Raw genomic sequence first — 13427 nt, forward strand, 5'->3', positions numbered from 1 at the left:
AAGTGAGTTTTAGATGAGTTAATGTTGTTTTAGCCTAATTTGCAGAGACAACTACAAGTTAGCCATTCATGTGTTTATTATTGTTTTTGTTTGTTTTCCAGAATGGAGAGGCCCTGCAGCAGACAATGATGCTTTTCATGGCACGAATGACAAAAATAAAATAAATAGTGTTCATTTTAAACTGTCATGGCTGTTTCTATATAGATTTAATTTAGAATGTTTCAACACATTTAGAACAAATCCTATAATCCTAACATTGTTATTTCTAGAGATGTCTTCAAGGATTGAAAATTATACTACAGTAATTGATCCTACTCCTTTTTCACTAATTAATATATTTTGTTTGTTTATTAGATTGGTGTAGTGCAACATTTAGGTGTACCTTCTTTCAGCTCTTAGTGTAAATATATATCCCTTTTATTAATAAAGTATAAATATCACACATGTACCTCCTGCTAATTTTGTTTAAATGGCATTTACTGCTAATACTTAGTGTAAATAGCATCTACCATATATTTACACTTAAGTGTACTGTTTATTAATATGTAGTGTAAATACCACCTTTTAAGCATAATTGACAAAAAAACAATTATTAAAATTGTTTACATAAAGACCTGCTAAATAAACCGTGTATGATTACTTTTTAGTGTAAACAGCATCATACTTTTAGTAACACTGCAATAGCGTCTATAAACAGTGTAAATGGCATATACTTTCTATAAGCACTGAGTGCACATAGCATCTACCATACTTTTTGTTGCTATGTGTAAATAGCATCTGATGTTATTTGAACAGTGTAAATAGCATCTCTTGCTATTTTTTTTTTTAAGGCTGTAGCTGTATATTTACCTCCCGTTTTCTCATTCCTTCTCTCTCGCTTTCTCCGTGTCTGTCATTTCTGTTAGGTCCGCCTTCAGGACAGCTGATTGGTCAGGAGACTGGTCTATCATATCGGTTTTTGTGTGTTTTGCTGACATGATTATGATTTTTGTTGTTTTTGCTCATTTTTCATTTGGGTAAATTATTTTGCATTACTTTTGCCCACTTTGAGAACTTAGATTTTTGTACATTTTATTTGGTTTGATTTGCTTGTTACTTTTGGCCCAGCTCTTTCCGTCTATACAGAGCTATACCTCCTCAAGTTCACTCTTTTCTCAGAGTAAGGTGGATAGGGAAGATGTCGTACAACTTCCATTCTGCAAACACATAGGAAATGTATTGTTAAAGACATCAAGTTGAATGCTATCTTTGTGTTTATTTTAGTCTACAGTTGAGTATAGGGAAGAATACAGCACATGGCACTGAAAACTTTTTCTTTTATTTGCATGTTTCTAGCAAGGTAAGGGGTTATTCAAGAGTTAGAATTGTTTTGTTCTATTTCTTTTGTTTGGCTTGACTAGCGTCCCCTTACTCCTGAGTTAAACTATTTTTTTTTTGATACTTAGTTTGAACTTGCTACTTTATTACATTATTTTTATTATTGTAAATATTTTTTTGTATGTATATATATATATATATATATATATATATATATATATATATATATATATATATATATATATATATATATATATATATATATATATATATATTTGGGCATTCTTCTGGTTTTCACTTTTGTACATTAAATCACTTTTGTTGGCAGTTCTATTGTCAGTGTCTTTTGCTTAAACCAGTGGTGCCCAAACTCGTTCCTGGAGGGCCGGTGTCCTGCAAAGTTTAGTTCTAACTCTAATCAGACACACCTGGGCTAGCTAATCAATCTCTTACTAGGCTTTCTAGAAACATCCATGCAGGTGTGTTTAGGCAAGTTGAAGCTAAAATCTGCAGGACACCGGCCTTCCGGGGCCGAGTTTGGAAATTCCTGGCTTACATCATCACAATTTTGTGAAATTACCACACCTTTTAAATGTTATTCCTTTTACCCTAGACTAACATCAAAGAGGACCTCAGTTAGCGTCTCATCCGAAAGATGGCCCACACTGATAGTAGGCTGGCTTCACTAACACCACTTCCAACAGCAACCTAGTTTCCCCATGTGGTCTCCCATCCAGGTACTGACCAGGCTCAGCCTTGCTTAGTTTCAGTGAGTAACCAGTCTTGGGCTGCAGGGTGATATGGCTGTGATCTTGGCTTATAAATAAAGGTTAACTGTTCCTATAAAAAATATTTTCTCGATCAAGGTTAATGATTCAGTATTTATCACAGAAAGAATATATAAAATACCTAAAGCCTTCCATTTATTTAATCCTGAACACCATATAGCAAAAAATGTCAGAAAACACAAGAATGGTTGATTCTGTTTAATGATGTTATTATAGGTGGTGGGGGGGGACATTAAAACAAGTGATGAGAATGACCCACATCAAAACCAAAACTATGACAAGACCCTGAACACAATGCACATCTCTAGTGTTGACGCATGAGAACATCGAGAGGGGTTAAAAAGTGACACAGGCAAGCAGACGGATCTCCTTATAGAGAAGGCTGAAGGAAAAATGTACCCAGAATAAATAGAGCGATGGAGAGGTTAGCATATGTATTACTGCAGGTTTATTCAAGACAGGGGAGATAAAAGATCATCAGAAATACTCTTTACAGTTCGTCAGTCACATTTCTGAAAGCCAAACTCTTTGCTTTGGTAATTATATATAAAGTGATTTCCAAAGGGACTGAAATTATTCAGAAATATAATGATCTACAACTTTTTTTCTTGTTAATATAAGGATTTTATACAGTAAATGCCCTCTAGTTGAAAATATGATAGGAGAAATTAATTTTCGTGTTACATTATTTCATACATACAGTCTATTGGTTTGGAGCAACAACAACAACAAAAAAAGCCTTTAGAGTGAAATGTAAAGCAAGCTATCATATTTACATTTTTAATTTTTAACGTTTCAGTGGTATTCACATCTGTAACAAATGTACGAAAACGGTTTTATTCAATACTCGGTGTTTGAGATCTGAAAAAACAGAGGGCTTCAAATACACAATACAACTATCTTTTCTTAAAAGTGCAATTCTTTTTTTTTTTGGTAGAAAGTAAAAAAATATATATCATTATTTTCTATATAAGTAGAAATGTCATTTTCTTTAACAGCTTCTTTTTTATACCTTAAACAAGCTCTAAAAGGAGTGACTAATAATTGATTTCTGTCACTTAATTCCGATTCTGAACCAACAAAACATTCATTTTACCCTCGAAATGGAGCGTGGAGTGATGCCGTTCGCTTAGACTGTTCAAAATAGCGATAATTAAAGCAATTAATACTTGATACTAAAGTTTAGGAGAGAGGGTAAGGATTCATCTCATATTGATTGACGTCAATACTATAGGGTTTTAAGTACATGATAATTAAAAATACCATAATAAAAATGAACGTAGGTTTATAATAAAGCTTTGCTGCACCATAGCACGGTTGCACATGCAAACTATTTCAATACAACAGCCAAAACAAACCATAAAAGGTCAAATGAAAGCGAGCAAAAATGATAATGACAACACCGGTGTGCTATGTAGAATTCTGGCTTGTAACACTTTCTAGTTTACAGAGTCTCGGTGGCACTAGCAGATCGTTGGCCTGCTACTGTCAGCGCAAAGTGAATAGAAAACACGCTCGCTTTCCAAATATTCTTCAAGTATCTTTGCGAAATTTTTTTAAATAGCTTATAACAAAATAATTTCCTTCGATTAGCTTTGAGAAGCTAACCAAAGGCGAGTCCGTTTCACGCATTTCCAGTTTCTTGAGTTCATGATTCAGTTCATTTTGGTAAACTTACGCTGTGAATTCGTTTCTTTACCATTCTTCTGTGCTGCAGTACGTTTAGTTTTTTTTTCATGAGGCTTCAGAGGCCTCCTCTACTCATCCTCAAATCAAAGTCTGAACTCATTAGTGTGGATGTTTAAGATACGTCTTGATCTCCTTCGGTGGGCTGTGTGTTGGCCTCCGTCTCTGCTTTGTGGCCCAGTTGTTCCTGAAGCTCTTTGACAACCCGCTCCAGGTTTTGTCGGGCGTCCCGTTCCTTTAGCAGGTCTTCTCTCAGCTGCTCGCGGTCCACTTCTGCCTGCTGGAGCTTCATCTGCAGATCCTCAATCTGATGGAGAGAATCACAGATGATCTTTTAGACATCACTGGAAGAATTAGGAAGAGGCTGATTTCATAATTAATTGTCATTTTGAATTCTATATTACAAGCAATTATCTCGAAGTCTGTTTTCAATTGATGTTTGATAAAATAAATGGATGCTAATCTTCCTGCATTGTTACTTTTGAAATGAAAAAAGTGTCAGCTTTTAAATTCTGTCTGTATTAGAATACAAATATAATATAATATAATATAATATAATATAATATAATATAATATAATATAATATAATATAATATAATATAATATAATATAATACAAATCCAGAGCCTTAATCTAACACTCAAGCTTTGTTGGTAAGTGTAAAACAATGTTATTTGATTACTTTTTACATTAATTTGAACAATGAAATATTATATGGTTTAGCATGAACATCAAATTAGTTATCGAAATATATGTAATTACATTTACTGAAGTATTAATCTCTGGTCATTTTCCCCCAGTAACTCATAGGAGAGTTTTTTTAACCAAAATAAAATAATGTTTGAAAAGCAAAAAAAACAACAACAAAACAACAACCATAATTATTAGTTTTGTATTTTTACTGTTTTATGTAAAACAAATAAATAATTAACTAACATTAATATTATTATATGAATTCAATTATTAAATACTTTTTATTGTACCAACAAGCAAATGCATTCTTTAATGCAATAAAAAAAGATATTAATTTTAATAAACAACTATTCGCTGTTCCAATTTGTCACTTGTTTGAGTTTTTTAAACTCAAAAAAAGAAAAATCACTGTTTTAATCATGTTTTAAATTAGAAAAGCTCAAACACTTTTATTAAGAAATATGAACTAGTTTATAGCTTACTTATTTGATCCATTTAACATTCATCGGGCCATTATTATATTATATTATTATTTTATATTATATTACATACATATTACATTTTATTACATTTTATTATATTATATTATATTATATATTATTTTATTTTATATTATATTATATTATATTATATTATTGGTGATTGATACATTAATGATAACATTAGTTTTTAGTGATCATTAGTGACATTATCTGTACTTGGTATTTATTCAAAAGCATTATGGAACTAAAAGCTTGTGATTAGAAATCTAATGTTCTTGACATTTTACTTTATTAAATATAAAGTGAAGTTCAAATCTGATCAAATGCAGGAGCCGGATCTCACCTGTGAGGAATATTTGGCCCTCAGACGTCCTGCTTCACAGCTCTTGTCACAGACACGGGTCCGTCTCTCTCTGTCCAGATCTCTCTTCAGCCTGTCGCAGGACTCGCTGGCGTCCCGCACCTTCTTCTCACACTCCACACGGAGGCGCTCGATCTCCTTCCTCAGGTTCCGCTTGGCTTCGATGGCCTCCCTCAGACGACCCTTCTTAGTCACCCTCACAAACTCCAGCTCCTGTCAGAGACAATCAGTGTTATTGATCAAGGATAACATGTGAAAGCCGACAAAGCAATCTGGAGATTACATTTACCAACTATTCTAATATTATTAATTAATTAATTAATTCATTCATTCATTCATTATCTTTTCGGCTTAAAGCCTCCTTTCCACTGCACACGACAAGTGACAGACCGGAAGTTATTCATTTCCAATGGAGCGTAGTCCGGGAGCTGCGTGGAGTTCCAATCATCTCCGTATGCGGAAAATTCGGATCCGAACTGAGCTGCGGATCCGTTGAAATATTTGAACTCCTACGACTAGACCGTATGCGACCGGCCGACCGGATGTGACGTATTCCAGTGCTGTAAAAGCAGGTCCGTGCGCGCGAGATGACAAATACTAGGTGTTTTTTTGGTTATTTTTTGAAATAGAAAGTCTATATTAACAAAAACACTTCTGTTCATAAATGTAATTAAAAAAGTAATAAAAAATATTTTTTTTTTATGTTGTCTCCACATTCCCTGCAATATTTTTAACAGTCTATGAGTTTCTAGTATTCATACATTCATTCAACCACTGTGAACGCACAGAGAATGATGGCTCTTGCTTTTGCACTCCTTTATTTCGGACGCTGCGAGAACTGCTTCTCTTCCATGGTGCACGTCAGAACTGAAAATACTGTCGGACTGCCACAAGGGGGCGTATTCCGAGAGTCGTGTCCAAATGTCGTGTGCAGTGGAAAGGCGGCTTTAGTTCCTTTATTAGTCAGGGGTCGCCACAGTGGAATGAACCGCCAAATTATCCAACATATGTTTTACGCAGCGGATGCCCTTCTAGCTGCAACCCGTCTACAGAACAAACCATCGTTATACAATAACGACTAATTACCCTAACCTACCTAATTAACCTAGTTAAGCCTTTAAAAGTCGCTTTAAATTGTATAGATGTGTCTTGAAAAATATCTTGTAAAATATTATTTACTGTCATGGCAAAGATAAAATAAATCAGTTATTAGAAATGAGTTATTAAAACTATTATGTTTATAAATGTGTTGAAAAAATCTCTTCGTTAAACAGAAATTGGTGGAAAAAATAAACAGGGGGGCTATTAATTCTGACTTTAACTGTATATTAATCGAAAACAATTCCTATGTCTATATCTAGAAACTGATCTACTCTATTTTTAGCATTTAAATAGATTCGTAACATTTTTTTTTCACAAGTACATTTAAATTGTAAATGAAATATTGAACTTTTACAGGTTTATGTATATACCACTGCTTATGCCTAATTTGGTCGATTATGAATGGAAAAGATATAATAAGTAGTGCTGGGAAAAATTTAATCGCATCCAAAATAAAAGTTTGTTTTGACATAATGTGTATGTACTGTGTATGTATATTATGTACAGTTGAAGTCAGAATTATTAGCCCCACTTTGAATTGTATTTTCTTTTTTTTTATATTTCTCAAATTATGTTTAACAGAGGCGACGCAGTGGAGCAGAAGGTAGTGCTATCGCCTCACAGCAAGAGGGTCGCTAGTTCGAGCCTTGGCTGGGTCAGTTGGTGTTTCTGTGTGGAGTTTGCATGTTCACCCTGTGTTCCCGTGGATTTCCTCCAGGTGCTCCGGTTTCACCCAAAGTCATGTGGTATAGGTGAATTGGGAAGGCTAAATTGTCCGTAGTATATGGATGTTTCCCAGAAATGGGTAGCGGCTGGAAGGAAAACATGTGCTGGATAAGTTGGCGGTTCATTCTGCTGTGGCGACCCCGGATTAATAAAGGGACTAAGTCGAAAATGAATGAATGAATGTTTAACAGAGCGAGGAAACTTTAACAGTATGTCTGATAATATTTTTTCTTCTGGAGAAAGTCTTATTTGTTTTATTTCGGCTAGAATAAAAGCAGTTTTTAATTAAAAAAAATAATCATTTTTAGCCCCTTTAAGCTATTTTTTTTTCAATTGTCTACAGAACAAACCATGGTTATACAATAACTTGGCTAATTACCTTAACCTGCCTAGTTAACCTAATTAACCTAGTTAAGCCTTTAAATTTCACTTTAGGCTGTATAGAAGTGAAAAGAACATGAATGAATGAATGAATGAATGAATGAATGAATGAATGAATGAATAATTTTTAACAAATATACAGTAGGTCAGGTCAGCTTTCTCAGAGGTAAATACATGGAGAACATTTAAACAAATGTTATTGTAAGGAAAATAATTAAACCATTATGTTAAATAGAGTTAAAAATTCTATTTTTAAATAAAAAGGTCAAAAGATTTGAGATGGATTGTATAGGTGTTGGCCAGAGTGGGCAGCTATACATGAACCAATGAAAATTAAGACCTGTTAAAAAAGATTTAAAACCTACAACACAATATCTCAGTAGATTGAAGACTTTTAAAGCCTAAAACTAAGTTTGTTTTTGAGATTTAAGACTTTTTAAGCCCCCATGGGGACTCTGTTTATGTATATGTGTGTGTCTATATATATATATATATATATATATATATATATATATATATATATATATATATATATATATATATATATATATATATATTCAAAAGAAACTTTTGTTTTGGATGCGATCAATCGTGCCCAATCTTTGCCCAACACTAATAAGTAGTTCAGAAATCACTGACTTGGGTATAATGATTCATACAATATTGATTTATTTATTGTTTGTTCTGCAGAATATTTGAAATTCAAAACTATTCATGAAAACTATTTATGAATATTCATCAGTCCACACCTGCTGCAGGCTGCGTTTGGCTTGCAGAGCGGCTGCCAGTTTCTCCTCCTGCTTCACCCTCATGCGGATGATCTCCTGCAGGAACTTCTCTCTGGCCTCTTTGGAGCTCAGGTCACTGCTGAGCGTCTGCTTGAGGAGCTCCAGCTCTGAACAATGACCCGCTGCCAGTCTCGCCCTCCCCTCATGCACCTCTGCAGAGCTGTGAGGGCTGAGGGTCATCACCCCGACACCGTTGGTGAAGGGAGGAGACATCAGCGAACGAGAGACAGCAACTGCAATCAGAAAATAAACAATACAGGTGGTAAAGTAAAAGCGCACAATTTATTTTACTCTCAATCTAAACAGTAGACGTGATTACGTTACAAGTATGCACAAAAAGTTTATGAAATTTTCAGACTGCTTTCTTATAGTGTGTAGTTTTAAAAGAATTTTTTACTCTAGTCATTATTGCTTTTATTACTATAACCATTAATAATAATAAATAGTAATAATTGTTATTATAATAACAATTAATATTGAAGGTGAGTGATTTCTGAAGGATCCTGTGACTCTGAGACTGGAGTAATGAAGCTGAAATTCATCATTAAAATCACTTGAATAAATTATTAAATTAAATTATAAACTATTTTTGTACAGTTATTTTACAGTGCAATAACATTTCACAGTTTTTACTGTATTTTTGATTAAATAAATGCTTTGGTAAGCAGGATAAGCTTATTTTAAAACATTTAAAAATCCTTCTGACCCCAAACTTTTGACCAGTAGCTTGTATATCATAAGTATGTTTACTATACTGCAGCCAACACACTTGACATTACTTTTAATAAAATGAGACACATGTGCACCAGACAAACAATAATGCCCCAGAATATTTGTTCGGGGAGTTTATAAAACACTATTTCGAAGAGAAATTATGGATTCTGAATTTGCATAAGAACAGATCAATGACATTTGAGTTATGCAATTTAGTAAAGTAGGCTAGTTTCTATTAATAAACAAAGAATGACTGTGATTTTGTTGCAGTTTTGCTAAATATTCTTTAATAAATTCGGTTCAATATCATCTCATGTAAGTGAAAAACAGACAGTTCACATTAGGCAAATTTAAAATGTTTAATTTCTTCCACAATGTTTTTATTTTACTTGTTTTCCAGTTTTTTCAAAATTCTCAACAAGATCAACATTACTGCTTTACTAAATAAACAAATTAATATATTATATTTTATATAAATAAACACAAAACAAACCAAAAACAATACTAAAAACAAACAAAAAATGCTCCTTCTTTTCAGGTTAGAGGTAATCTATTCAAAATAGACTTTTATCATCATACTGTACACAAAGTACTGGAAACATGTATTGGGTTAATCAATATGTAACTGCCAGACAGGAACTCCATTGTCCACAAAAAAGTATTCATCCACATCTTCCTGTGTTAAATCCACATCTTTGATATAACTGATAAAAAGGCCTCCATATATTTTCATATCATACAACAGCATCATACATGCTGTTTGGCTTTTAGTATACAAGTAATCATTTCTAATGGAATCCATCGAGTATTGTTTGGTCTTTGCATCTTTGTCCAAAGCAAAGCTACACATTTTTTGGCATGGAGCAAGCTGAGGTCTATAAATACTTGTTCGGATCTACTCTAATTTGCATTCTCGGGATATAAGCCCAGCAAAAAATAGCTTAGGGTCCAGGAATGTTTGTTTTGAAATTATCTTTAAATATTTAATTAATTTTGCGCAACTTGAAGGGTAATGGAAATGCACCTACTGTTGCAAATAGGCATGGGGTGATAACCGTTTTCTAGGAATATCGCGGTTTGGAAAAGTCAAGGTTTTAAAACCACCAAAATTTTCAGCTCTACCAGTCCTAAGGTATGTGTAAGATTTTTAATTGACATTTTTTTTGTTCTTTAGTACAACAGTATCTTCATCAGAAAAGATATACAAAGATGCTATTTTAAAATATAAATAAATCTGTGTTTTTGAAACTAATGAAGACAGCAGACGTCAATGATTCATTTGAATTATTAAGCCTGACATGTTTACTGCCACTGTAATCACAATACAGTGATACCGTGATATTGTAATACAAGGTTATCATACCGTCAGAATCTTATACCGGCGCATGCCTAGCTGCAAAATTGCATTCTTTGTTGCTAACTTTATCTAAGTCATATGAATGTATCCATTATTATTTTACATAACATAATGCTAATCCTGTTTTTCTGACCTTCAGCACAGTTGTCCACCTGGATTTCCTCATCTGAGTCATGGTTCTCCTGTGGCCGCTGTTTGACTGGAGTGCACAGAGAGGTTTTGGTGGCTGGCTGTGATTGTCTCTCTGCTGACGGCCATCTCTTTCTTGGCCTGGAGCTCTCCGTCTTGCCTGTATTGTGGCTCTCAGTGGGTTGAGAGAAACAGTGTGCTGGCTGCTCATTATTTTTGAAGGCAGCAATGGGCAGAGACACATTTGGAACTGCCAGATTGTCTTGCGTTTTAGCGAGCGATCTGAATGTCAGTGAAACAGGAGACATTAATTACACGTCTTCGTCAAAGAAATATATTTATGCACTACACAATGGAGATGATAAATTAAGGACTAATGGCTTATAATCACTGTATTAGTGAAACAGTTGGCGTACCTCTCATACTTGTGATTGGGAGTCTCTCGCTCAGCAGAGGGAACTCTGGGAGACCAGGGCCTGAAGGCTGAAGGTCTCTGCTTGAACTGGAGCTGCTTAAGGTCCTATAAAAGGAAAAATAAGAGTGTTTAATTAGGGATGCGATGATATAATAATCAAAATGATGTTTTTTTTTGTACTTTGGATGTATTGAAGTGAGCAAATGAAATTCCTCTATTTTTAAATTAGAATGAGCTTTGATGCCATCACACTAATTAACTTTAATTGCACAGTTGTATCGAATCTTTAGCAAATCTCAAAAATATTATGCATTTTCATATAGTATGTTATAATGATGGGATGCGTAATGAGATTTACTCATAAATTCACTTAAAATAACTGTTCTAAATTGATGACAAAACAGGTGATTTTGCTGACATTTTAAGATTACAAGGCTGAACGGCATGAAATGCCATCAGTCTACAGATATTTCCCAGTATTTCTCTGTTGCAATAGGGAGATCACAATATTTAACCCCGTTAACATTACCAGATTACTTTGGTATGAATGCAGCACTACAAAATACAAAAGCAAGGGATCAACTTGGAGTGTCACTTACCAGTTTTATAATGATTTGATCAGCTGTAATTTAAACATTAACTGTCTTTGCTCTGCTCAATGACAAGCTAATTGCCGCAGACATGCTGAATCTCCGAGATTATGAATATTTAAAATAGGCACTGTCCTTATAAATAATATTTTAGAAACCAACCTTATTAGCAGAAGCCGCCAGAGACTGTAGCCAATCAGCTTGCTTCTCTCTATCTGCTGATGGAGATCTGGATCGATCATGCTTGGCCTTTTTGGAGGGAATGGGACTGTATGCCTGCAAAACAAATCACAAAAAACACTTTATGAGATGAAATAACACACTGAAGGCAAGACTGGGGTAGAACTTTGACCACCTAGGTGTCAAACCGACTTACAGCTCTCAGCAAATATCTGAGAAAAAAAAAATCTGGGCAAATTTAGCATCGGCACAAATAAAACCCAAACACTACAGGTATTCATACAACTTAAAAGGTTTCCTTAAAAAAGGAAGACAGTCAGTAAACCCTCCTCTTTGCCCTCAGGTTTCAGCATGTCATGTCCTGAATGTGTTTACATTTGTCTTACCATCAACCTGTCTAAACCTGCGCCTTCTGACTCAAGTTCAAGAATTGAAACACCCCCGTAACCCGAGCATCCAGAGTCAATGTGAAAGTTAGAAAGTCAAGAAGGTGTGCTGAAACTAAAATAAACCACCACAAATGAGCAAATGTGGTGTTTTTGGGTGAAAAACAGCATATGGGTGAGAATTAGAACTGGATAGAGAAGAGTTATTGACTATAACACAACACAAGGGGGAGATGTGGTGCTTTATTTTAGTCTGACACCTGCCACAGAAGTCTTGCTGTCAGGAATCTTTAGACCACATTATTTAGCACTGGCTCTCTGTGCCAGTCTTAACTACAATAATAAGCCCTTACTGTTATCACAAGGCGTGGGTTGCGCGGTATGTGACCGAGGCTGTTTGAAGCCCATTCTTTCAACGCGGATCTGACTCACAAACGCCTAATACACACTTGCCTCCACGCTCTGCATCAGTGACAAGTTTACGGTCGGGTAACATGGTCCTTGAAGCCGAGAAACACACATGCAAAGCACACACTTACTTTGCAACGCTGCAAATGGAGTAGCGCGGACCAATTCATGATCAAGAACTCTTCAGGCTGAGAGTAGTGGCTTTGAGAGCAGCCTCTTAACTATTCAGCGCACTTTCTGAATAACTAAATAGGCATAGAATATGTAATATTCTGATACTGACAAGGTATAGAATACATATACCTCATGAGTGGGAAGAAATAAATATTAATTAATCCTTTTCTTATCGCATGGAATACTGTAGAACTGCTTTTTGATTTCTTTTCCATCTGCTAGGGCTTTAAATAGAGCTAAAATGGTGTTAAATGTCCAGAGGTGAAAGGAAAAATGCCTTTAGTTCGCAAATTAGAAGATTAATTAATTAATTCATTCATTTTCTTTTCAGCTTAGTCCCTTTATTAATCCGGGGTCGCCACAGCGGAATGTACCGCCAACTTATCTAACACATGTTTTAGGCAGCACATGCCCTTCCAGCCACAACCCATCTCTGGGAAACATCCATTCACACTCACACACTACGGACAATTTAGCCTTCCCAATTCACCTGTACCACATGTCTTTGGACAGTGGGGGAAACTGGAGCACCCGGAGGAAACCCACGCGAACGCAGGGAGAACATGCAAACTCCTCACAGAAACGCCAACTGACCCAGCCAAGGCACTACCTACAGCGCCACCGCGTCGCCCAAGATTAATTGTATGTCATAAAAAATAAACAGTTGGATTCAAGGGCAAATCATTCATCAGGGACAATTCATTTTATTAGTCTGTTAAAACAAGTCACAAAATATTAACAGTTTAAGAAT

At 34.9% G+C, this 13427-nt stretch overlaps 1 protein-coding gene across 1 annotated transcript in view; it reads right to left on the bottom strand.

Annotated features, from left to right (window-relative positions):
* Nucleotides 1–2288: 2288 nt before the first annotated feature.
* Nucleotides 2289–13427, bottom strand: part of skib (v-ski avian sarcoma viral oncogene homolog b) — a 48264-nt gene continuing 37125 nt past the window's right edge. Inside the window, exons 2-7 of the mRNA XM_056468084.1 lie at nucleotides 11691–11804; nucleotides 10940–11043; nucleotides 10528–10805; nucleotides 8285–8556; nucleotides 5310–5540; nucleotides 2289–4098 (exon numbers count right to left, since the gene is read on the bottom strand). Of these exons, the coding sequence (XP_056324059.1) occupies nucleotides 3907–4098; nucleotides 5310–5540; nucleotides 8285–8556; nucleotides 10528–10805; nucleotides 10940–11043; nucleotides 11691–11804 (1191 nt within the window). The 3' untranslated portion in view covers nucleotides 2289–3906. The remainder of the gene's footprint in view (nucleotides 4099–5309; nucleotides 5541–8284; nucleotides 8557–10527; nucleotides 10806–10939; nucleotides 11044–11690; nucleotides 11805–13427) is intronic.

This window comes from Danio aesculapii, chromosome 11 (genome assembly GCF_903798145.1).
Source record: "Danio aesculapii chromosome 11, fDanAes4.1, whole genome shotgun sequence".
NCBI classification, from domain to species: Eukaryota; Metazoa; Chordata; class Actinopteri; order Cypriniformes; family Danionidae; genus Danio; species Danio aesculapii.